The sequence below is a fragment of the Ranitomeya imitator genome, chromosome 3 (assembly GCF_032444005.1).
Source record: "Ranitomeya imitator isolate aRanImi1 chromosome 3, aRanImi1.pri, whole genome shotgun sequence".
Classification (NCBI taxonomy): domain Eukaryota; kingdom Metazoa; phylum Chordata; class Amphibia; order Anura; family Dendrobatidae; genus Ranitomeya; species Ranitomeya imitator.
This window is the reverse complement of record NC_091284.1, coordinates 528,398,748-528,424,863: the sequence shown is the minus strand read 5'-3', so window position 1 is coordinate 528,424,863 and position 26,116 is coordinate 528,398,748. Positions and strand designations below refer to the sequence as shown.

At 43.9% G+C, this 26,116-nt stretch overlaps 1 protein-coding gene across 7 annotated transcripts in view; it reads left to right on the top strand.

Annotated features, from left to right (window-relative positions):
• Positions 1-26,116, top strand: part of MSI2 (musashi RNA binding protein 2) — a 973,036-nt gene that overhangs the window by 237,464 nt on the left and 709,456 nt on the right. For all 7 annotated transcript variants that reach the window (XM_069757787.1, XM_069757784.1, XM_069757786.1 and 4 more), the window contains exon 6: positions 19,126-19,218. In XM_069757787.1, the coding sequence (XP_069613888.1) occupies positions 19,126-19,218 (93 nt within the window). The remainder of the gene's footprint in view (positions 1-19,125; positions 19,219-26,116) is intronic.

Here is a 26,116-nt window from a genome sequence, read left to right as displayed (position 1 = left end):
AATGGCGGGGGTTCATCAGGGGTAATGCAGTCACATAAAAGATGAAGGTGCTGTAACGGCGAACGCCACTCACCAAGACCGCCTTTTTATACAAACACAGGGTGCACCCTGGAAGCGTCGGCCGGACTGTGCCGGAAATGACGCCGCCAGGACGCTCAGAAAACAAGGCGTCGCATCATGTGAGCCCTGGCCACACAAAAATGGAGGAGCGGCCAGAATACGACCACAGGAAAAATGGCCAACACTCCCCGCGCATGCGCATACCAGCGCTCTGTTACAAAAAGAGTCACACGCATACGGTTACATAGAGATAATCAAGACCGCAGCGCAGGCGCACTAATAAACCCCAGCAGATGCTGGGCAATAACAGTGCACCACTGAAGGCCGATGTATTGTGCTACACAGCGCCGCAAAATACTAACCCGGCCACTTAGAAATGGAAGAGCGGCCATAGAACCGGCCACAACATTACGGCCAAATTCAAATATGAATACGCATAAGAGGCGCTCTGTATAAACAGAGTGCAAGCAATTACATAATAATAGCGCATGCGTGCTAGAGTACCCCAGCAACTGCAAGGTAATATCAGAAGCTGGGGGTAAACATGTATTATGAGATCACAGCCGTGATCTATACATCCAATAAATGGTGAATGGCCTATGGACAAAACTGCAACGAATAAATAAAGTCAAAATAACAGAAGATAACAAGATAAGAGTCGATCAATGCGACCCTAACAATACATAAAGTATAAATATACATGGCCATAAATAAATACAAAGACCCACCCTGCATGGCTATATGAAACTAGCAAAAGACAACTGCTCATTAAGGCCCAGAGGGCTCACGGATTGAAGTAAATATGTCCACCTGGCCTCACGTTGTAGTATCCTTCTATCAAAGTCACCGAGTCTGACCGTAGGAGTGATTACTTCAATGACCTTAAATGAAAGACACCTACTGTCACCTCCATGATCAATGTTGACGTGTCTCGCTAATGGTGTATCTCTATTGTGTCCAATATCACCAAGGTGTTCACTCATGCGAATACGTAGTTCACGTTTGGTTTTACCAACATAGTCCCTGGGACAAGAGCACGTGCAGAGATACACCAAGCCAGCAGTTCTACAATTGGCAAACTGTCTGATAGAAAATATCCTGCCTGTAGCCGAACTGCTGAAAGTTTTGGACACGTCAACATATTTACAAAAAGAGCAATGCCCGCATTTGAAGGTACCTGTGGATCTATTGGCAAGCCATGTACTCTGTTTTTTAGGGGGGATAAAGTGACTATGCACGACACTGTCTTTGATAGATCTCCCTATGGGGGGGAAACGCGTCGGGCATTGCTTGGGGACCATCTGACAGATGCTGGTTATGTCCATAGTACCGCTCTGGATTTTGTGGCAGCAGCCGGGTTCAAACCATGAGAATACAGCAAATAGATGAGTATATTGGTGACATCTAAGTCTGATTGTCTATTTCTGCACCATTAGGACGATTGTGTCCTGAAATTCTCATGTGTTATATATTTTGATGAAGTTTCGCCACTTTATTGTTTAGTGGTGATTGTGATCCCAGGTGCTGCCTTGTAGCTTGTCTTTTTGTCCACTCTGTGTCATGGTTGTTGTGCCATATTTATGGACACATACTAGTTGTTATTTTTACATCAAATACTGATATACAATGTCACGAGAGTGGTTCCTCAGTTGAGTGCTGGGTTTCTGTTTGTGGACATTAATATTGCTGCACCCAGCATACCCGTATTTGGGCAGTATCATATTACCTGGAGGCTAACATAGTGCCTCCACTATAACATTATTGGCTTACCCTTTGTGGTATAGCATTAGAGTACAGTGTTATTTTCTGTGATTTCCAAATTTATTATCTATCTATTTTTGGGACCTTATTTTTTCGTTTTGTGTTTTTTTTTTTCCTCTCTTCTACGGGTATCGCGGTGTTTGTGGGACAATATCTGTTTGTCTATCCTTAATCTTAGGGATTATTAGGGACCCTAGGGCTAGCCGCCGTTGAGTGGGGGCGCCTACCGCAGTAAAGTAGGGTGCCAACCTCCACTGGCAGGCAGGTGATTAGTATAGGTGTTGAGAGTAGGGCGTATTTAGCCTTTCTTCTATTTTAGGTCCTCAATAGGGCGTTAAAGGGTTAGCCGTCGAGGAGTGGGAACATCATTGACACCCTCAAGCAAGAGGGTAAGACCCAGAAAGAAATTTCTCAACAAATAGGCTGTTCCCAGAGTGCTGTATCAAGGCACCGCAATGGTAAGTCTGTTGGAAGGAAACAATGTGGCAGAAAACGCTGTACAACGAGAAGAGGAGACCGGACCCTGAGGAAGATTGTGGAGAAGGACCGATTTCAGACCTTGGGGAACCTGAGGAAGCAGTGGACTGAGTCTGGTGTGGAAACATCCAGAGCCACCGTGCACAGGCGTGTGCAGGAAATGGGCTACAGGTGCCGCATTCCCCAGGTAAAGCCACGTTTGAACCATAAACAGCGGCAGAGGCGCCTGACCTGGGCTACAGAGAAGCTGCACTGGACTGTTGCTAAGTGGTCCCAAGTACTTTTTTCTGATGAAAGCAAATTTTGCATGTCATTCGGAAATCAAGGTGCCAGAGTCTGGAGGAAGACTGGGGAGAAGGAAATGCCAAAATGCCTGAAGTCCAGTGTCAAGTACCCACAGTCAGTGATGGTGTGGGGTGCCATGTCAGCTGCTGATGTTGGTCCACTGTGTTTCATCAAGGGCAGGGTCAATGCAGCTAGCTATCAGGAGATTTTGGAGCACTTCATGCTTCCATCGGCTGAAATGCTTTATGGAGATGAAGATTTCATTTTTCAGCACGACCTGGCACCTGCTCACAGTGCCAAAACCACTGGTAAATGGTTTACTGACCATGGTATTACTGTGCTCAATTGGCCTGCCAACTCTCCTGACCTGAACCCCATAGAGAATCTGTGGGATATTGTGAAGAGAAAGTTGAGAGACGCAAGACCCAACACTCTGGATGAGCTTAAGGCAGCTATTGAAGCATCCTGGGCCTCCATAACATCTCAGCAGTGTCACAGGCTGATTGCCTCCATGCCACGCCGCATTGAAGCAGTCATTTCTGCCAAAGGATTCCCGACCAAGTATTGAGTGCATAACTGAACATTATTATTTGATGGTTTTTTTGTTTGTTATTAAAAAACACTTTTATTTGATTGGATGGGTGAAATATGCTAATTTATTGAGACAGGTTTTTTGGGTTATCAGGAGTTGTATGCCAAAATCATCAGTATTAAAACAATAAAAGACCTGACAAATTTCAGTTGGTGGATAATGAATCTATAATATATGAAAGTTTAATTGTAATCATTACATTATGGTAAATAATGAAATTTAACACTATATGCTAATTTTTTGAGAAGGACCTGTATTCCCCCTCTAACCTCCAGCTGGCTGTCATCTACCGCCCCCCAGAACTAGCCATCTCCACCTTTCTTGACCACTTTGCCACCTGGCTACTTCATTTCCTCTCAGCCGACATCCCCACTATCATCATGGGGGACTTTAATATCCCCATTGACACTTCCACCTCAGCCGTCTCTAAACTTCTATCGATCACTGCCTCCTTCGGTCTCTCAATGGTCATACGCAGCCACCCATAAAGATTGTCACACATTAGACCTCATCTTCACCCGCCTCTGTTCCCTCACTAATCTCACCAACTCACCCCTCCCCCTGTCTGACCACAACCTACTGACATTTTCCTTCTCCCCTCCTAGTGCGCAACCTCCACTCCACAAACTCATTCACCCTTGCAGAAATCTCAAACACCTCAATCTACACTCACTCTTGGAGTCCTTTCTCCCTCTTACAGACATAGCTTCCTTCCATGACACAGATGCTGCTGCCACTTTTTATAACACCACAATAACAGCAACACTCAAATTTGGCTGCCCCGCTCATGCACAGCAAAACAAGTAGAATCAATAGGCAGCCCTGGCTAACCAGCCTGACCAAAAACTGAGACGAGCTTCCAGGATCGCTGAACGGCGATGGAAGAGATCTCATTCTGCTGAGCACTTCACTGCATACAAGCAGTCCCTCGCCAGCTTCAATTCAACGCTCACTGCCGCAAAACAAACTTACTTCTCTTCTCTCATATCCTCCCTGACTCACAACCCTAAACAGCTCTTCAACACTTTCAATTCTCTACTCCGTCCCCCAGCATCTCCTCCCTCCCCTCTCATTTCGGCTGAAGAACTTGCCTCCTTCTTTAAGCAGAAGATCGATAACATCAGACAAAGCTTTGGCCCCGCAGCCCCCAATACCCCTCCTCTTGACTTCTCAGCCCTGTTCCAAAGCCAGCTTCTCCACCATGACAGACGATCAGCTCTCCATCTTTCTGTCAAGATCACATCTCACCACTTGCACGCTTGACCCGCTTCCATCCCACCTCATCCCTAACCTCGCAAAGGTCTTCATCCCAATCCTAACACAACTCTTCAACCTCTCACTTACAAATGGTGTCTTCCCCTCATCATTCAAACACGCATCAATCACACCTATCCTCAAAAAACCCTTCCTCGACCCATCCTCTGTGTCCAGCTATCGCCCGATATCCCTTCTCCCTTATGCCTCAAAACTACTGGAACAGCATGTCCATCTTGAACTGTCCTCCCACCTCTCCTCCTGCTCCCTCTTTGATCGGTTACAATCTGGCTTCCGACCACATCACTCAACTGAAACTGCCCTGACTAAAGTGACCAATGACCTACTAACCGCCAAGAGCAAGCGACTCTACTGTCCTCCTCCTCCTGGATCTGTCTTCTGCCTTCGACACTGTGGACCACTCCCTCCTGTTAAAGATTCTCTCATCTCTTGGCATCACAGTCTTGGCCCTATCCTGCATCTCATCATATCTAACAGACCGGACATTCAGTGTCTCCCTCTCCCACACCACCTCCTCATCTCGCCCCCTGTCTGTCGGTGTTCCCTAAGGCTCAGTTCTAGGACCCCTACTCTTCTCCATCTACACCTTTGGCCTGGGACAGCTCCTAGAATCCCACGGTTTACAATATCATCTCTACACTGATGACACGCAGATCTACCTATCTGGACCCGACCTCACTTCCTTACTGACCAAAATCCCACAATGTCTGTCTGCTATTTCATCCTTCTCTTCTGCTTGTGTCCTAAAACTGAACATGGACAAAACAGAATTCATCATCTTTCCCCCACCTCACTCTACCCCTCCACCCGACCTATCCATCAATGTCAATGGCTGCTCACTTTCCCCGGTCCCACACGCTCGGTGCCTTGGGGTGATCCTTGACTCTAGCCTCCCTTTCAAGCCACATATCCAAGCCCTTGCCTCCTCTTGCCGATTCCAACTCAAAAACATTTCCTGGATCCGTGCATTCCTTGACCATGAAACCACAAAACACTAGTACATGCCCTTATCATCTCCCGCCTCGACTACTGCAACCTCCTACTCTCTGGCCTCTCCTCTAGCACTCTGGCACCACTCCAATCCATCCTAAACTCTGCTGCCTGACTAATCCACCTGTCTCCCCATTACTCCCCAGCCTTTCCTCTCTGCCAGGCCCTTCACTGGCTTCCTATTGCCCAGAGGCTGCAGTTCAAAACACTAACAATGACATACAAAGCCAGTCACAATCTGACTCTTCCATACATCTGTGATATGGTCTCCTGTTACCTACCTACACGCAATCTTCGATCATCTCATGATCTCCTTCTCTACTCCTCTCTCATCTCTTCCTCCCACAACCACATCCAAGACTTCTCCCGTGCTTCCCCTATACTCTGGAGCTCTCGACCCCAACACATCAGACTCTCGCCTACCACGGAAACCTTCAAAAGGAACCTGAAGACCCACCTCTTCCGACAAGCCTACAACCTGCAGTGATCACCAGTCTACTGAACCACTGCATGACCAGCTCTACCCTCTCCTAGTGTATCCTCACCCATCCCCTGTAGACTGTGAGCCCTCGCGGGCAGGGTCCTCTCTCCTCCTGTACTCGTGTATGCCTTGTTTTACTCATGTTTATTGTACTTGTCTATATTTGCCACGTTCACATGTAAATAGTCATGGAATAAATGGCGCTATAAAAATGTATAATAATAATAATAATGATGTCTTCCTGGCTGTGGTCATCCTTCACTGATCCATCCCCATCACATAGATCACTGTATAACTCTTCTCACTCTCCTTGTAGCTCCAGTTATTCCAGAGTGTATAGACCTCATTAGTAGTAATTAAAAGACTTCAGAAAATGCCACAGCTTCTCCTAAAATTATTCTGTGTGAATATCTTGGGTAATTGTAAGCGTTTTTTTTTTTTTTTTCTTTGAACAGCCCAAAGTGTAATCCCAGCTCAATTTACTCAGTGTTTGCTCTGGATTCATGTATTAGTATGCTGTATGATATCGTTGTGACGAATGATGTACATTAATGTGACTTTACCCCAGAAATTGTTCTTTTCTTCGTAAATAGATGAGGGACATGTTTCCACAGCACATAAATCTCGCACGTCGATGAATTATGTTTGTAAATTACCTGTCAGTAGAACTGATACTTCCTAAAGAGATGTAGTGAGCTGAAAACCCATGGTGGCAGTTGTAGTCTTGGCTTTCCTGGTCCTCCGCATAAAACATGCGCCTGAACAGAATCCGGTGCTGTACAACAAGAGATGATGGTCGTCAGAACTGATCTGTGCCTCAATTAATTAAGTTGAAATAAAGCTCCCATTGCTGCCGCCAGTATGTTTGGAAATGGCTATAGCTGAGTAGATTTTTCTTTTTCCTTCGGTATTTCCTCTTGTAACAGAAACATTATCATTCTTTCTGGTCCCTTGAGGAAGGAAAAAGCATAGAAATGAAGTTTTGTAGCAGTGTATCTTGTGTTGTGCACAGCAAATATGAGGACCCTCTTAGTGGTGGGGTGTAGTTAGTGATGATTATGGATGATAGAAAGTTAGCATGGAAAATTGAATTCCAGGTGACTGTTAACAAGGGAAAGACCATGTTCTTCTAAGCATTTTTCCTGTGCCGGCACATACCACTTTGTGCATTATCATCTGCTGTGATATCGCTTTGTGCATTTTGCCTGGATTGACACGTTTTGAATTTTTCTGTACTTTGACATGACTGTGCATTTGGTCTGCTCTACAAGATCCATTGTCCCTGCTGCGACATCCCTGTGTGCATTATCTTGGCGCATTAGGAAAAACACATATTGAAGACCAAAAATATCATAGGCTATTTTAATGTCATAATAGTGTCTTATTTTTTTAGTTATAGTTACTAATATTGCAGTCTTACTGCTGTTTGCTGAAACCTATGTCCATCTCCTTTCTTCCCGGCCTGAACTCGGTGGCTTCATATATGCCTGTGAGGTCAGGAGACCCGTGGCTAGTCCATGTATCGCAGTACGTCTTCAGACCAGGTTTCATGGACATCTGAATGAGGCATTAGGCTTGGTCTTTTATCTATTAAATGGTTCTAAATACAAAACCAGTTATATTTGAGCAGATATTTGATTGCTAAAAAATGAATGTAACTAGTTACTGAAGACTAGCTTTGGCGTCTCGTGTTCTTGGTTGATATGACATCTTGTGAAAGGCTGTAGAATGTAGCTAGATCACGGCTTGGCATTGGCTTGATGTGAGTATATATCGTCACTTTTTCTTTCCTAATATAAAGCAAATGTTGTCTTAACTAATATTAAAGATTAACTATGCTAAACTCATTGCAAGCGATAAGATTAGGTGCAGTTGTGTGTTAAAGGCATATTAATAGTTGAGAATTGCCCGGCCATTTTAGACTGTGCTCACATAGCGCACTTTCTGCCTTTTTCATCATTTTTTTTTTTTTTTCCTTAAAATCAGAAGTGATTTGTAAAGGGATAGGTAAAAAGCCGAGTTTAGCTAGCTCTCCTCCATTCTAGAGCTGGCCATACATATTTGATGGCTGTCTGCTGAACAAAGGTTCTGTGGATCACTCGACCAACACCAACTTGGCCAACCCTCCCATACATAGGAGCCCTCATTCTGTGTTTGAGAAAGCCACCGGCTGACATGTCGTCCCACAATCTGCAGGCTAAAATCGAACATGCCCAATCAACCGGTCTCCTGACCATCAGTCGCCCAGTGCCCCTGAACCCATCAGCATTGACAGGTTCGGCTGACATTAGTCTAATACCTATGGGGCTCTTGGAGTATTTGAACGTTCAGTTTAAAAAAAAAAACCACATCAAAAATCGCTTAAAAACTGCTTGAAAGACTATTGTAAAATAACTTGCTGTTATACGTATACATCACTTTTTTGAGGAGGCTTCTAATGGAATCCTCTTCAATGTAGGCATGGCCCATTCATCAGGCTATAGGAAGAAAACTCCAAAATGCTTCAGGAAACACTCCTTTAAGAACTCCCCAAAGGAGGAGCGTTTCCTGAAGTGGTTTCTACTTCAAAACTCAGTTTATAACACCTTGTAAAGTTTACGGATACTTCAGTTACCTGACTGCGCCATATAATTCTCAATTGCGACTAGCTTACCGGAGGTACTTTACAATCCGCTCCTTGTATGCTGATCAGCAGTCCTTTTCTGTGAGCAGCACGATGAAGGAGCTGAGAGCCTGATTCCAGCGATGGTGGAACCGGGTGTGTGTGTCCAAATCTGCGCTACTGATAAAGATGAATGGCGGACGATGTTCTTCAAAGCTAAATTTCAAACAGGTTAATAGTCAATGCATTTCGAGGTCATGCAGGACCTCGTACTAAGGTAAGGTTTTGTCCTGAGGAAGAGGTCCTGCATTACGCATTGACTATTAACCTGTTTAAATAAAGCTTTGAAGAATATTGCCCACCATCCATTTTTATCGTCAGCGCAGATTTGGACACATACACCCGGTTTCACCATCGCTGGAATCAGGCTCTCGGCTCCTTCATCATTTCAACATTATCCTCGGTCTTTGGACCTGTGTCCTGCAGCAGCTGATCCATGCTTTTTACATGTTGCCTAGTTGCAAGAAAACAAGCTGAGCGTACCTCTCCCCTTTATTTGCTCTCCATATTTTCTGCAAATTGGTGAGGTGGGCGGGGTCGTCCAGAACTCCGCATTCTGAGCACTGCCACATCTTTATTGTATCAAACTTATTGCATAAAGACCAGTAAGCGACAAATGGTTTCTGCCCATACAACGTGCTGCTCTTGGATTATATAGCAAAAATCTGGTGACCAATTCCCTTTTAAGGCCAGCTTCACACACAGCGTATGAAAATACGGTCCGTATATTATGGCCGTGATACGCTGAAAAGTCCCGAAAATAGTGGTCCGTAGCTCCTCCGTAGGCAGGGTGTGTCAGCGTTTTTTGCGCATGGCATCCTCCGTATGTAATCCGTATGGCATCCGTACTGCGTGGTTTTCTCGCAGGCTTGCAAAACCAACATACCGCTATAGAAGTGATCCATGTGTCCCAAAAAGAAAAAAAATATATATATATACTGTCTATATAAAGCTCCCAGGCTTTCTAGGAAAGTTCCCACGATCTATGAACATCCAGCAGAGGGCGCCTCACCGCAAATGAAGCTAAATATAGATCATTGATCTATATTTAGCCTCATTCCCCGGGGTTTTGCAGCAAGGAGCAGCCTGCATTAGCGGAACTCCTTGCTGCAAAATGTTTTAACCCCTTCAGAAGGATTTACATCGTTGGACGTTACAGATCTGCGGAGGGTAAGTATATTGTTGGTTTATTATGTTTTTTTACTTACAGAACGAGGGTCTTCAGTGACTGGATTGGGCGTAGAATAAAATACTCCAACAACCATTGTTTTTATTTCATTAAAATAATTTTAAATAATGTGTTTGTGTTTTATTTAACCCTTTACTACAATTGGATTAATAATGGATAGGTGTCATAATTGACGCCTCTCCATTATTAATTAGGCTTAATGTCACCTTACAATAGCAAGGTGACATTAACCCTTCATTACCCCATATCCCACCGCTACACGGGAATGGGAAGAGAGTGGCCAAGTGCCAGAATAGGCGCATCTTCCAGATGTGCCTTTTCTGGGGTGGCTGGGGGCAGGTGTTTTTAGCCAGGGGGGGGGGGGCAATAACCATGGACCCTCTCCAGGCTATTAATATCTGCCCTCAGTCACTGGCTTTACTACTCTGGCGGAGAAAATTGCGCGGGAGCCCACGCTAATTTTTTCCGCCATTTAACCCTTTATTTTAAGAGCTATAACGGCCAAATTTTGCAGATACACACTACTGACATTAGTAGTGTGGAATCTGCAAAAAAAAATGGAGAGAAGACATGGTTTACTGTATGTAAACCATGTCTCAAATCATGTCGGGTTTTAGGAAGGAGAAAGAAAAAGCCGGTAATTGAATTACCGGCTTTCAAGCTGTATAGCGCTGGAATAAATATTAATATATATACATATATGTGTCTCACTGACATATATATATATATATATATATATATATATATATATATATATATATATATATATATATATATACACCTATTCTATGTGTACACATTTATTCTACCTATTGGACTGTAAGCTGTCAGTGTGATTTTACTGTACACCGCACTGAATTACCGGCTTTTCTCTCTAACACCGCTGCGTATTTCTCGCAAGTCACACTGCTGGTCCGTGTGTAATCCGTATTTTTCACGCTTCCATAGACTTTCATTGGCGTATTTCTTGCGCATTACGGTGACAAACGCAGCATGCTGCGATTTTGTACGGCCGTAGAAAGCCGTATAATACTGATCAGTAAAATACGGCAGATAGGAGCAGGGGCATAGAGAATAATTGTGCCGTATTTTTTGCGAGTTTTACGGACGTAGTTTCTGCGCTCTTACGTCCGTAAAACTCGCAAGTGTGAAGCCGGCCTAATAGTTTATTTAGACCGACAAACTGTGCTTTAGATCAGTGCTCCCCAACTCCGGTCCTCAAGAGCCACCAACAGGTCATGTTTTCAGGATTTCCTTAGTATTACACAGGCAACAATTTCATCACCTGTGCAGTACTAAGGAAATCCTGAAAGCATGACTTGTTGGTGGCTCTTGAGGACCGGAGTTGGGGAACACTGCTTTAGATGATCAGTTTGTAATTGTTCAATGCCGCATAGGTTGGCATGAACACTGGACCGTTCACTGCCAAGACCAATTATTTTTTATTATTATGCTCTGCTCATAGCGCCACCCTATTCCACAGCACTTTAAAGATATGATCACTATCCCCATTGGGACTCACAATCTACGCTCCTTACCAGTGTGTTATTGGAGTGTGAGAGGAAAGCCATGAAAACACGGGGAGAACGCACCAACTCGTTGCAGATGTCGTCCTTGGTGGGATTTGAACCCAGGACCCCCGTACCGATCTTTTTGCAGCCCGAAAGATCATTGACTAGTAGCCTGTTAAAGTTGAATGTTCCTAGGAACTTTCGATTGCGACATTCGTACGATTTCAATGGCCCTTTAGTTTGTTGGTGACTTTTTTGTGCCTATTTCGGTAATGGGACTTTTTGTCCTACTCTTTCATCTCTTCAGTTTATTACCCATTTCCGATATTTCACTTTTACCACAAGAGTTGATCTTTTTTAAAAATGAAATGTAAATGAAAAGTCTGAATGAAGTGTCATCCGCGTCCCTGCTCCCCTATAGCTCACTCGCTTTGTTTCCAGGCAGCAGAAGGCGCATTAGACAGAGCTTCTAATCCAGATGCATTGCCATTATTCCAGTGGCACTTCAGTAAAGAAGTTCTTCGTTTTCCCCATCACAGTGATGGAGTGCGGTGTCTTAACCTCACATGCAGTTTATTTTCTCAGCGCAAATAACGCACGCACACAAAAACACACATTTGTCACACTGAGCTTCCTCTGACGCAGAGGTGGCTATGCTAAGGACTGCATTTCCCTCCTTCGTGGATCGATATCCCGAGGATGAGTATATTATCATTGCATTTTTCTGGCCCTTGCACCATCCAAACAAGGTCTCGTATCACAAAATCGCCCCGCGTGCTTCATTTTCTAATAAAAACTGTTTATTTTTTTCCATCATAGTGCTGTTTTACATTTAATTTTTGCCCTGCAGAATAAGTTTATGGCTCTAAAACTCCCATTAACTTATTGATTATTAGCGCGCAGCATTAAAAGAATCTGTGACACTAGGGGGCGCACCGTTTGTGAGGGAGACATGCAGTGCCTGAGGCAAAAGCTACAAAATTAAAGGTAAATTCACATTCTTAGGATGAAGAATAAACTTTATAGCAGATCCATAGGAATATCAGCAAGACACATCCTCATTGATTTATTTACAGTACAATGTTTTGTTCTCCAAGTTACTTTATCAGTCTCCCTTTGTGACGTGGTCCATCATGCTGAAAAGCATTGTCACCAAATTGCTCCTGGATCATTGGGAGAAGTTGCTCTTGGAGGAGGTTTAGATCCCATTCTTTACTCATGGCAGTGCTCTAGGCAAAATTGTCCATGAGCCCATTAACTAGGATGAAAAGCAACCCCAAACGCACATGACTGGCCTCCGGATGCTTACTGTTGGCGTGAGACGGACACCTTTTCTTCTGTGAACAAATATTCTTCCCAATGTCCCAAGCAGTCTGAAGCGGGCTTCATCAGAGAAAATGGCTCCAGTTCTCTGCAGTCTAATCCTTTTACTTCCTGCAGAAAGTCCGTCTGTCCTTGATGTTTTTCTTGGAGAGAAGTGGCTTCTTTGCTGCCCTTGTTCATGATAGGCTAGCCTCTAAAAGCCTTTGCTTCTTTGCGTGCAGATGCAATTCCTGAGCAAGTTCTGCACTGTTGTTAAACCAATCCCATAGCTGAATTCTGTTTAGTTATATATACAAAAAAGGTTGCACTCTATTGTGCAAAAGCATGTCTAATCTGGAATATATGAAATAGGAATAGCAAAATGGCTTTTGAACATTAGGAAAATATTTAAGAGACGCTTTGCACAGAATTTGATATAATCAAATAGTGTGAGCCCATCAACCGTCGTCAAGGTGGTCTCATAAAACTGATGGGTCCCTGACCCCCCTGTCCAAATGTGAACACTTACCGAAGGCCAATGTCTGTATGCCTGGGTGAATGTGGACACCTCTGTTCAGCAAAGACTACATATGAGTTAGCCGGGACCAAGTGTGATGAGATTTTTTGTTATTTTTTTGTTGTTATTTTTTTTTGTGAATTCTGTTTAGGACATTGTCCTGGTACTTACTGGGCTTTCTTGGATGCTGTAAAGCCTTTTCAACTGTAACTGAAACACTCTGAATTTCCCAGAGATCTGACAAACTGTTGATTTATTGGTAATTTTACAAGCAGCAATGTCCTTGCCTATAAAGCCCCTTTAATCCAACGCAATGATGCCTACATGTGTTTCCTTTGCGGCAAACATAGTTAATAGGAGTCAATGATTTCAAGCACCAGCCCTTTTTTAAAGTACGGTAACCAGTTTGCTTTTATTAGTCAATTATCATGAAAGACTGATATCACTGATATCAGCTGCCTTGTCCTAGTTTATACTTTTTTCTGAGCTACAGAGAAAGGCATGTTTGGGGGATATATATATATCAATTTTTATCGTGCTGTCGTAGTTTCTGAAAATGTATCATGTGTGGATGAGCTCTGAACATGGATATTCCCAGCTGGCTCCATAATCCTTCCACACATCTGATATCCAAGTTTATTTCCTTTAGCATATTGACAGGGTGTATTTAATGATATTGTATAGAGATCATCAGGAGACTAGTGTTAATCCTATTTTAGTCTTTGGAAATGACAACCTTATCAGACACTTTGCTGTTTATGGCTCTGAATTATAGCATTCAGCCGCAGTTTGATCTAGTTAGAAGCCACTTTTCTCATTAAATGAGCTATTGTTGTCTAATGAATGCAATACTGGGGCCTGGACATGAAACACAATATGTTGTGCAGTGTCACATAAGACTTAAGATGATTTTTCCAATTATGGCAGTATTTGCAAGACCTTGGCGTAAAAGTGATGGAATGCCAAGTTTGTGATTAGGTAAACAAGCCTAATGCTCTGCCTAATATATAGATATGCTGTGAAACATTTTAGTTTATATGCAATTAGCTCCTTCTCAAGTCAAATTAATTTAAGCAATTTGCGATGCAAATAGAGCATTTTCCATTGATGCTAACCGTCAAACTCTGTTGAAATGAAAAGCAAGATAGGATTAGAGTGAAGGGCAGACATTGCTCCTGAGAGCGGTGCGTGGCAAATTCACCACGTTCCAGCCTGAAGTGCACAGATTTCCAGGGGATGAGGTTAGATAAAGGACTACATTTCACAGCAGCGGGGTGGCTTAACCCCATCATTCTCCACCTAACAAACATTACTCATATTTAGCTGTCCTTTGGCACGAATATCGTGTAATCTGCCTGTTGCACCATCTGTTGGTTTTGATGTAAATTGTGTTGGCACCCCTTTTTTCATGTGTTTCATGGATTTGTCTGACCATACGTTTTTTACATAATTATATTTGAACTAACCGGTTGGACAAGATATTAAGAATGCAAATGATGATCATATTTTAGGAAGTGTTTTTTGCTCCTGTCCATTTCGTAGTGACTTAAAAGATCAATAATCATTTGTGGTAGGGGGTGTTATGCTGGACCAGATGAAATCCTATTAATCTGATATTGATGTTGAAAGAGATCAGTTGAATGGAGCTACAGACAGCATAATACCTTCAGTCCGTAATAATACTGTCACGGGCCTACTGTGACAGAGGAGCCAGTGTCTAATTTCTCCTACTCCTGGTGCAGGTTTCGTTTTGCAGTGTAGGGGTTAATCTGCTCAGTTGAGAGTTGCTGGAAGCTTCTGGTATCAAGGCTCAGCTGTTCACTATTAGCCACTCCCATCTCCTATATATTCAAGGCCCTGGCTAGCACTCATAGTCAGTTAGCTTTTTCTCCATGGCTGGAGGTTGTTGTTGGTTGCTATTTGAGAAGGTGCTTGGTGGATTTATCTGTGACTGTTGCTAGGTTTTGCGTGTATGATAATTCTCCCTCTTAGTTTGGTTTAACACCATCCTCCACTCCCCAGTGCATTCCTCTGTTGTTTGTGTGAGTGTATTTGCTTGTATGATGATTTTTCTTTATGCCTGTTCGTATTACATTGTTAGTCTGGTTGGTGTACTACGGTACACCACTACTCCCCTCTTCCCTGGGCGGGTTCAGGAGCTAAAGCAAGGTACGTGGCCCCAGCGTCTTTACCATCAGACGTAATCTGCGGAACACGGCAAGCTAGGGTACTCCCTAGCGTTAGTTAGGGACAGGGAAAGAGCCCTTGGTCCCGGGACAAGCGACAACAGACTTGTGACAAATAAGTTGCCATGTGCCATTGAGAGTGGAGGTTAATCTAGTAGTGATATAATATGGGCTTAAAATTTCATTCAGAGTTGGGCATGTATCCTATTACTTATCCATTTGATATATGTGCCAGATTTTATGGGTTGGCTTTTGGGAGGATAGAGACCGCACCATGAGGATGGTTTTTTTTTCTTCACATAACTGTTTTCAGCCCACTCCCCCTCCACAGCGCTTCCATGTCCCATCCATACCACTTCCATGCCCCTAGATGTGAGTTTGGATGCCATCATCTGTGATGTAGCATTCCAGCATTGGGCACAAAGAAAAGCTTCCAGAAGTGATGCTGCTTTCTGGGAAGCTTTGGCAGCACCCAGGAAATTTTCCAACTTTTCAGAGCGTCCAAGAGATGTTTTTTTTTCTGAGAGCCTTTTGGGTGGTCTGGGAATGTTGGCACACATGCCATGGGTACACTATATTCTCATGTATTTCCAGCCTTAAGCTTGACCAAATTTCTCCTTGATGCCACTAGTGGCTTTTCTAACTTGTTAAGAAAATAGTGAAAAATAGTGAATGCCATCATTGATTGTTTTTCAGTTTGAAAATTATGCAAATTGTCTCTTCAGAGAGGAAGAGAGCTAGAACTCTAGTGCCACCTATTGGAAGGTAGCGATCCTGCAAGTCAATGTTGACCCTTTAACGAGCCTTGTCACATGACTTAGGATAATATCCAAACCAGAATCTCAATTTGCAGACACTGTGTTTCGGGGCACTGCCCCTCGTCGGTGCAAAGCGGAGATCTGGTTTGGCTGAGTGAGAGGCGTCAGACTGTTATCCAAGATCAGTATGATGTTATTGTTCACAGTTGTGTCTGTTAATAGTCCATAATCTTCACAGTTTCCCAATCTGACATTATTAAAATTAACTGGTAGAGATGAGCAAAAAAGATTTTCAGTACCTAGCTCCAACCTTTGGTCCAGTCCTTTGTTGCTAGCACCCTTGGGTCCACATCTCCTGGGCTCCTCTGATGGTTCCTGGGTCTTGCTATCCGTGCACATCATGTCATCGCAGGAGTCCTACAAAGCGACAGAGGCTCCCGGTGATGCTGGCTGGAAAATTGAAGCTTTGCTGCAACAGCGTACTGGACCAGGGGTATTTCGAATCATTTTGCTCATCTCCATTGATTGGATGTTCCCATGCATGCCCACAAACCTGGAGGATCCTTGCTGACATGCTGATCTCGCCTCTGGGTGCATAGAATCATCATGCCTCCAGGCTTCTAGGCACGTCAACAATGGTTCTGCTTCTAAATTATGCCGTATAACCAGCTTTGACCCCTGACTTGAGGACATTTGCTTGAGCAGAACTTACACAATGGACCCGAAAGTGAAGTGTTTGAAAGTCAGTTATGGTTAATTTTAAGAAACTACTGCTACAATAGTATTCTATAGTGATCATAATTACAGTATATCAAAGCGATATTGAAAAAAGAAAAGATCTGTGATGAGTCAAATATTATATTCTAAACCCGCAATCTTTACTTTGAGAGCGGCAGTGATTGTAAATGTTATAGGACCAATTTCTCACCTAACAATGAAAACCAGCAACCCATCTATAAGATATTTGAACCTAGCCATGCCTGCAGAGACTGAGCCAATGCATATGCATCAAGAGCATTTGCATATAGTAGTTCAGTTTAAAATAAGAATAGTCTTGATTTGCATGTGAAAATGAATGTTTTTGCATATGCATTGAATGTCCTGCAATTCTGACCTACTACTGACACTCGGAGATGGGAAGAAGGCTCTTTGTCCCTCCTCTTCCAGATGCTCAGTCTTTGGGATGGAAAGGACAGCGGATATTTTACGGTTTCATCTCAAACGTCGCACTCATAAAAGCAGTCCAAGAAAAAAGGGACCAAAATACACGAAAAATGTCTTCATCAAGACTTCCCTGTATAATTTATTTTTCTCAATGTTTATGTACATATGATGAATGTGTGTTTATTCTGAAAGCCCCATGCCATACATTGTAAAGTAATGGGGTCTCTGTTGCTGAAGTAAACCTAGCCTTACAGGGTTTTTCCCAAAAGTGATTCCTTATCCCAGGAGGATAATGGCACCTCCATTCCCTTCAAGACAGGGCTCTGTTCCTGGGATTGCTGGAGGTGTAGGCGGTCATGTCTCCATTGCATGTGTTCCCCTATTACAAGCATAGGGTATAACTTAAAAGGAATTTGTCAGCAAAGGGCTGATTTCAGTGATGTCTCACTTGTTGTTTCACTAAAATCACTACAGGACAAGGTGCCCTCATGCCTGCTAGTCCAACCATGCCCCCAGCACTAATTAGCTTTTTGTCTCTGTACAATGTGCATAAAAAGCTGTGGTGTGGGTTGGGATGCACAGAGCTGAATATCCCAGCTCTGCTAAATCTGATGCAGAGAAAACTGTGACTCTCTCATAACTGCTGCACCCAGTAAATGAAGTGATGCATCACTGGAATCAGGGTCTCTGTCCCTACATCATGCATCAAGCTGTTGACAGATTCCCCTTAAGATTTTGGAAAAACTCCTTTTAACTGTTTTCTGTTCCCACTTCCTATAGTGAATATTGATGATTCTACTTAACCATACTGGCAACATCTTTTTATCAAGCCAATAACATGCACTTTTAATTCTACAATTACCGTGGCAAATCAGTTCCCCAAATGTGTATTTTAGTACTTACTTTGTGGATATATATATATTTTAAATACAATCTTTTCTTAGAACTCTACATATGAATACATTAACAACGGGGTGTCCCATTCTCCGTGTCATGGGCAGGGCTGGACTGGCCATCTGGCAATTCTGGAAAATTCCAGAAGGACCTGTCTGGTCATGGGCTGCCTTGTGTGTTGTTAACAGAATCGTTGTTCTCAAGACACCCATACTGTTAAGAGTTGTGATGAAGCGCAAAGTTGTTGACTCCGTCACTTACCCCAGCAGGCCACGGGTATCATTAGAAATATTGGTCTTGTAGAAAATCTTGCTTTCCTCCATCCAGGGTAATATTAGTAATATATCCCATCTGGTGCTTGGGGACGGGGACAACATGGGCCTGTGTGATTTCAAATGCCAGGGCTGAATTTCGGCCCCAGTCCGTACCTGGGTATAGGGATGGGTCCCTACGCAATCTCAAATTGTCAGCACTGTTAGGACAGTGGCAGAAGTGTGGCCAGCAGACAATTGGTAATACCCAGCTATCAATTTTATTCTTGATTCATTAATTTCCAGTAGGTATAACACAGGAACAACACAGCGGAGGGGAACAAAAGTTATTCTTCAGAATTATTTGAGGAAGTATCCACATATTTCCCAGCCCTGAGGAGTCAGGCGAGCTGGCCGGTCCTCCTTGCACTACCTTACAACTACTTTTCAGGCTGTTAGGGATTTTCCTACATGGCAAAGATGATATAAAGTCTCCTAAGGCAAACACTTTGCTAAATGATCCCTGTTGAAGTTTCCCCTCGCAAACATAGAGTAGCTGCAGTTGTTTCCACTTCTTCATTTTAGCCTTCATGTCTCCAAATAGTAACCGCTGTAGATTTAATTGGATAGAGCTGTAAATTCCTTTCATGAGTACATAATATTAATTAATGGGATTAGCAGTGCTATCAGAGTGATATTTTTGTCCCACTTTGTTCTACTAAATAATCTGATTAAGCCATGCATTTGTTTTTTTTTTTCTTTCCGTATAGATGGTCACAAGAACAAAGAAAATATTTGTAGGAGGATTATCGGCAAATACAGTAGTAGAAGATGTAAAGCAATACTTTGAGCAGTACGGCAAGGTAAGGAGCTGCTGTTATCCTCTTGTGTTTGATATGAGAGCGGCCAGCTGAGGAGCAGCCCCCCGCATATGATATTATTTACACTGCCTCCCCCGATAAAAGTTGTGGTCATTAGTTATGCTGAGCATTAGTTTGGGGCTCTTCTCCGAAGTATTGCGCATTCTTTTCTGAAAGCCTTTCTTCCCCTGGAACTCCGGAGCTGTCAGTGTTACAGAATGGTTAGCCAGCAATTTCTGTTTCCGGCATTGTTCTATTCTGGCTGAGCTCGGCGTCCTGAATAAAGTATAGCACTTTAAGTTAGTGAATAGAACGCCGTATAGAATATGAAACAAGTTCTCTCTGCAACACAAAGAGGGTGCAGAACTTGTCGTCACAGAGGTTTCAACATTATCACAGGTGGTTGTGCTAAAAAAAAAAATCTGGTAATGTGCTCAAAAGTTCACTGACAGTCTTGTCCTCATTTTTCATACACTGTTTTTACTATGTAGTTGTCGTGCTGAACAATCAGATTAGGGGAGGAGTTAAACATATAAAATCCTTCTAATAAAACAGTCTATGTGTTCAAACATCTTTGTATCTAAACTTTTTAAAGGGAATCTGTCAGTAGGAACATCCCTCTTAAGCCGTCTATATGGACTTGTAGGTCATTGGAAGATAAAATGATACCTTGATATCTGGGATCTTATGTCTTCTCCCAGAGATATCCAATGTTTTTCTTTTATGTAAATGAGCTGTTAAGATCTATGGGTTGGACACTGATCTGCATGAGACTCCGCCTCCAGAGCATAGTTTAAATAAAAGGGGTGTTACCAGTTTGCAGGTTCCTCTCAGTGCTTCCATCTCCCTGGTAGCCAGTGTTTGAATACGGCACATAGATCTTAAGAGCTCGTTATACATATAAGACAAACGTGGATATCTCTGGAGTAAGACATCAGATCACAGATATCATGGTATCCTCCTATTCCGCTTCCTGTAACTTACATACCCATATAGACCGCTTACGAGGGTTCATACTACTGACACTCGCTTTAAAGAGGTTGTCTCGGTTGGACATTCCCTACTTCTATTGCAGAAGCCTCATAGCTGTAACATACATTAAAGGGAACCTGTCACCCAAAAAATCAAAGATGAGCTGTGGCCTCCGGCATCAGGGGCTTATTACAGCATTCTGTAATGCTGTAGATAAGCCCCTGATATACATGAAAGATGAGAAAAAGAGGTTTTATTATACTCACCCAGGGGCGGTCCTGGTCCGGGTCCGATGGGTGTCGCGGTCCGTGTCCGGCGCCTCCCATCATACGATGACGTCCTCTTCTTGTCTTCACGCCGCAGCTCCGATGCAGGCGTACTTTGCAAAGTACAGCAGTGTGCAGGCGCTGGGCCTCTGTGATCTTTCCCGGCGCCTGCGCACTGCAGTACTTTGTCTGCCCTGTTGAGGGAAAAACAAAGTACGCCTGCGCCGGAGCCGCGGTATGAAGACAAGAAGAGGACGTCGTCGTAAGAAGATGGGATGCACCTGACTGGACTGCGACGCCCATCGGATTGGAATGCAACGGGACCGCCCCTGGGTGAGTATAATATAACCTCTTTTTCTCCTCTTTCAGGATACATTGGGGGCTTATCTACAGCCCCTGATGCCAGTGGCCGCAGCTCATCTTCGATTTTTGGGGTGACAGGTTCCCTTTAAGGCTCTGAGTCATCCAGACCGGCTATATTCATGCCTGTCGTAATGAGGGGTTTGGGTAGAGTGCAAGGCTCCTGATTCATTAAAAGCCGCATGCCTCTTAATAAATCGGGCGAGTCACGAAGTGGCATGCGCCCATGTGTGTGCCTCACCACAAGTCTTCCAGTGCCTGCTAGAATTTTTGGCATAGCGAGCACCTCTGCTCATCACGCACTCATCTGCCCACTTTGTCAAAGCTGGGCAAAAATGGTGTGAGCGCCTAAAGTCGCAACATTTTGGGACTTTTCCTAATTTTTTTACAACAGGATTCTGGTGTTAAATCTTTGGTGAATTGGGCCCTAAGTTTTTGGTTTCCTGCAGTGCCACTACAGGGAACATACCACACTACAGAGTGCCTATTCAAACCAATGGGTGGTCAATGTAATGCTGGCCAGGAGAGATCTTCTGAAAGGTGCTCTCTTTATCTGTTCTGCCCTTACCTGGCCTGCAACATTACAGAGGTGACCCCACTAATGGGGAGCAAAAGAGGGAGAGATTGCGTGTCTTCAGATTCAAATGATTACAGCAAGGGAGCAAATGTGATAACGTTCGCTTGGGCTTTCATGTGACTTTGCCCTTTTTTTTTTTTTTTTTTGCAATAGATCTAAGTGAAGTAAAGTTTTAATGTAATCTCTGGAGGTCTTTGTAATATAATCTGTGAGCAGCATTATGTAGGGGCAGAGACCCTGATTGCAGTGATGTCTCCTTCTGGGCTCCTGTAGATGTAGCAGTGGTCCGAATGCTGATCTGTGTATAACCCCACCCATACTACTGATTTGCAGTTTTTTTGACAATGTGCAGCGCACACAGGATGCTGCCCACTGTAGGGGTGGGCTTAGGCAGATTAGCTGGACTGGCTTGCACGTGAGACCTAGTCGTATAGTGATAATCTTCTGCTGTGATTGTATAGAAACTACAAGACACAGCCTAGTTAGTGACACACTGCTGGAATATGGTTCTTTCCCTATATTATGCTAATCTCACGTTAAATAGTGAAACACCTGCTGACCAATTCCATTTAAAGCCATGTGTTCACCACAGATCCATAGCAGGTCCAGGGAGGTTTTTTCAGGTCCGTAGTCTTTCAGATGGGCTGCATGGTTCTCAACCTGCCCTGCACATTACTACCCAGCAAATGCCACGTGATAAGCCAGTCTCGTTCTCTACTCCGTTGTAGTTCACCTGTGCGGCCGGTGTTACACTGGAATGACAAGCGTCATAAAATGTGTGCGAGTATTCGCCAGACAGGACATGGCATGCTTCATTACTTCCGTAAAAGAATTGTCCTGCATTTGTCACGTGGATGGCAAGGGCAGCTAAAGGAAAACTTTTAATAGAAAACATGCGCTGCAATGAACGTGTCTAGTGGGAACAGGAAAGCGCTGCTATGCAGGTCATACAGAGAAGCACATATGGTTCCACTAAGTGCGCTGTGCTGCCGCAGGCTATGTGGATGCGACTTTCTTCCGAAAAATTTCATTTAGATAATTCCGCAGAATGTAAAAGAAATTGCATGTCAAAAGTTCATTAGATTTTGATATTGTTTACCCTCTGTTACACCAGTCAGCGTGCCCAATGCATATGGCAGTGTGCCAGCGTGCTCCCGTATAAAATACATACACGTTATCCGCACATCTATCCTGCAGAAACATTATTGTGGATGACTGGATGCAGGACGGTGTGTAGCGGTCAGTGGTGTCATGGAAGGTCCAGTGCCCTGCTGAGCGGAGGTTACCCTGCATCGGGGTTAAACACCAGGGTAATAAAAGGTCACCCAGCTGGTGCCAGGAATCAGAACAAAGCGCTCCGACATTGGAGATGAACACTTCGCCCTCTTCGTCTTGTCTCCGCTGCTCATTGGATTTCGCCACTCTTAGCACTTCGCGATCACAGCTCTATTTTAGGCCTCCGCAATATGCTAAACAGCCGCTTCCCAAAGCAGCACATTGCTTCTGTCATTACATGGCCCTGTATTGTTGTCATAAATGTGTGTTTGGATGCGGGATACATGTTCAGTGTGGCAGTGAGTAATGTGCGCAATATTCCGTTGGGGCATGCTATACGTATCAAGGATCTAAATAGTCTTGAATTCCTTTCTGCGGCACTGAGGCTAAAAATGTGATTTTTCCATATTGCAGAATCTGTCACAGTAAGAAATGTTTCTTTATGACGTTTTAGAGGCGGACACCAATGTAGTATGGGAATCTCTCCCTACATTCATGATGTTTGGTTACATTCATAGAATTGAGTGATCAAAGGGAACTGATTTTATCAGTAATTCAACACAGTTAAAGGGGTTGTCTGGGACTTTGATGCAGGCCATCAGTGTCTGATCAGTGGGTGCGGCACCTTGCACCCTGCCGATCAGCTGTTACCTCTCCTGGCCAGAACTGCTCACTTGCTCTGTCAACTGTTTAGTAGCCACAGCTGGGTACTGCATATCTGCCGCCAATGCCAGGTGTTGCATCGCCACCGATCACACATTGATGATCTGTCCTAAGGACATACCATCATTGTTAGTCCCGGACCACCCATTTAACTACAGATCCTGGGTTTTTTGACCCAGTGATCAGTTATAAGACAGATGTCTAAAAAGCAGCAGACATGGAACATCAGAGGTTACCTTCTATTACCTTCACAATGTCAGAATCTGGCCTGTAGTTTGGATTACCTGCTTTTTTTTTGTTCCGTTACTTCTTGAGACTCAGAAGGATTAGACTTCACTCCTCAAGCTCCAAGTCATCTAGTAAAGGGACAGGATGGATTGCCCTGCTGATTGGCCGGCACGCTAGCTGTCGTGTGTTTCTACCAATGCAGCATGGCACTTTGTTTGCTTCACGTCCAATAACTTACTTAATCTGCAGACATTATTTGGCCCCACAGCTGTAGCCGTAGATCCAGGTCATTTTAAGCCATTTTTATACATAAAGTGCCATTTTAAGTTTTTATTAACTGCTAGCAACAAGTGCAAGCAAATTGAATCTTCTTCTACCAGTCTGGCGAGGCTAAGGTGTCATTGAGACGACCATTTTTCACACACTTGTCGTCATGTCTTTCACAGATTACACATTCATTAAAACAAAACTGATATCATCCGCCCACCATGACGCTGGATTCAGACACAGCCGAGCACAGCTACGCTATGCTTTATGTGCTGCTATGCGCCAACCATGTACCTCGCTGTGCTTCACAGCTTCTCTAACTCTCAATTAATTTGTTTGGCAGTTACACAAACATTGTATCTTTCGATTGCCACCAGATCCAGAAAGACCCTGATTCCAATCATTCATCACTTACTGGGCTGTTTGGTGTAGATTTGATAAAATCACTGTTTCATTAGCAGGAGATCATTATTTTGGGACTAGTAAACCTGCTGCCATGTAGTCCTCCATATCCATGACCACGCCTCCATCACTGGATTGGCAGAAAGCAGTGTGGGCGGGGTTATACAGAGCTCAGCATTCAGAGAACTGCTAGATCTGCAGCAGATAACAGTGATTTTATCAAAACTGCAGCAGCCGCCCAGTAAGTGACACATCACTGGAATCCTTGTCTCTGTCTCTACATTATGTGCTCTCAGATGGGGCACTAAAACCTGGTGACAGATTTCCTGTAAGTCCTGTGTCATTTTGCTACATCTCCAATGTAAGCGCATTCTAGGCTGGCCTTATGTTGTGTAACATGGAGAAGAATGAAGCAGCCCCTACTTTTCAGGCTTGCAATCACACTTCACATGGTGAACTGTGTAATTAGTTTGGAAGACTTCTGCTTAGTCATTGGTTTATCCTAATCGGCTTTGGCTTTTCCCAACAACAAAGTGAGCTTATTTTGCTAAACTGAAACAACTCTGCTCCCTTTGTTCCTGCCTTTCATTGTCTCATTCCTTTCATTCTGTTTTCCTGCCAAAGTTTTGTTTCATTAGGCCTACAAGTCATTTCCAATCCAGTGGGCTGCTACAATCAGGCCTTTAACTCTGCTGTCCTGGTTCCCATGTGCCTTCTGGGGCCCTGCCAAACCTTGTTGTCTGACATGGCATTTTAACTCCTTCCAGGGCAGGAATACATGACTAATCATGTGATTGCAAGTTTTGTACTTTTTTTGCCCCTTTAAGGTCAAACCAATAATTTAAATTAGCAGACACACTTTTTACATGCTGCAAACTGGTTCTGATGTTACTGGCAAACATCTGAAGACAGGTCTCCTGAAGACTCCATCAAAGTGGACACCGACTCCACATGGTGATAACTTATGGATCGTGGGGGTCCGACCACTGGGACTCGCACAATTCAGCAGAATACAGCAGCAACGCACATGACTAACCACCGCTCCATTTATATTTTATGGGTCTACCGGAAAAAGCAGCTCTCTGTAGCGCCTTAGAGAATGAATAAAGCAGCAGTTTGGCATGTGCACTGCCACTCCTTCATAAATGGTGATAATGGGGGGAAAAGTGCCCCTTTGCTGCTGATCGGTGCAGGTCCCATTTGTCGGACCCCACCAATCTGTTATCACCTATCTAAGGTATAAAAGGAAACCTCTTTTCACTGGACAATTCATTTATCACTTATACATACACTGTATAGATGTTAACTTATAGCTTGTTGGGGGCCTTGCTCTAGCACCCATTTATCAGTAGGACAGGTCATTACTATCCCCATTAGCCTCGTTAACAATGGAGCGGCAGTGTGCATGCCTAAAGGTACCTTCACACATAACGACTTCGTTAACGATATCGTTGCTTTTTGTGACGTAGCAACGATATCGTTTACGAAATCGTTATGCGTTACAGCGACCAACGATCAGGCCCCTGCTGGGAGATCGTTGGTCGCTGGGAATGATCAGGACCTTTTTTTTTTGGTCACTGATCACCCGCTGTCATCGCTGGATCGGCGTGTGTGACACCGATTCAGCGATGTCTTCACTGGTAACCAGGGTAAACATCGGGTTACTAAACACAGGGCCGCGCTTAGTAACCCGATGTTTACCCTGGTTACCATTGTAAAAGTTAAAACAAACAAACAGTACATACTCACTCACATTCCGGTGTCTGTCACGTCCCCCGGCATCAGCTTCCCGTACTGACTGTGTCAGCGCCGGCCGGCCGTAATGCAGAGCACAGCGGTGACGTCACTGCTGTGCTCTGCTTTACGGCCGGCCGGCGCTGACACAGTGCAG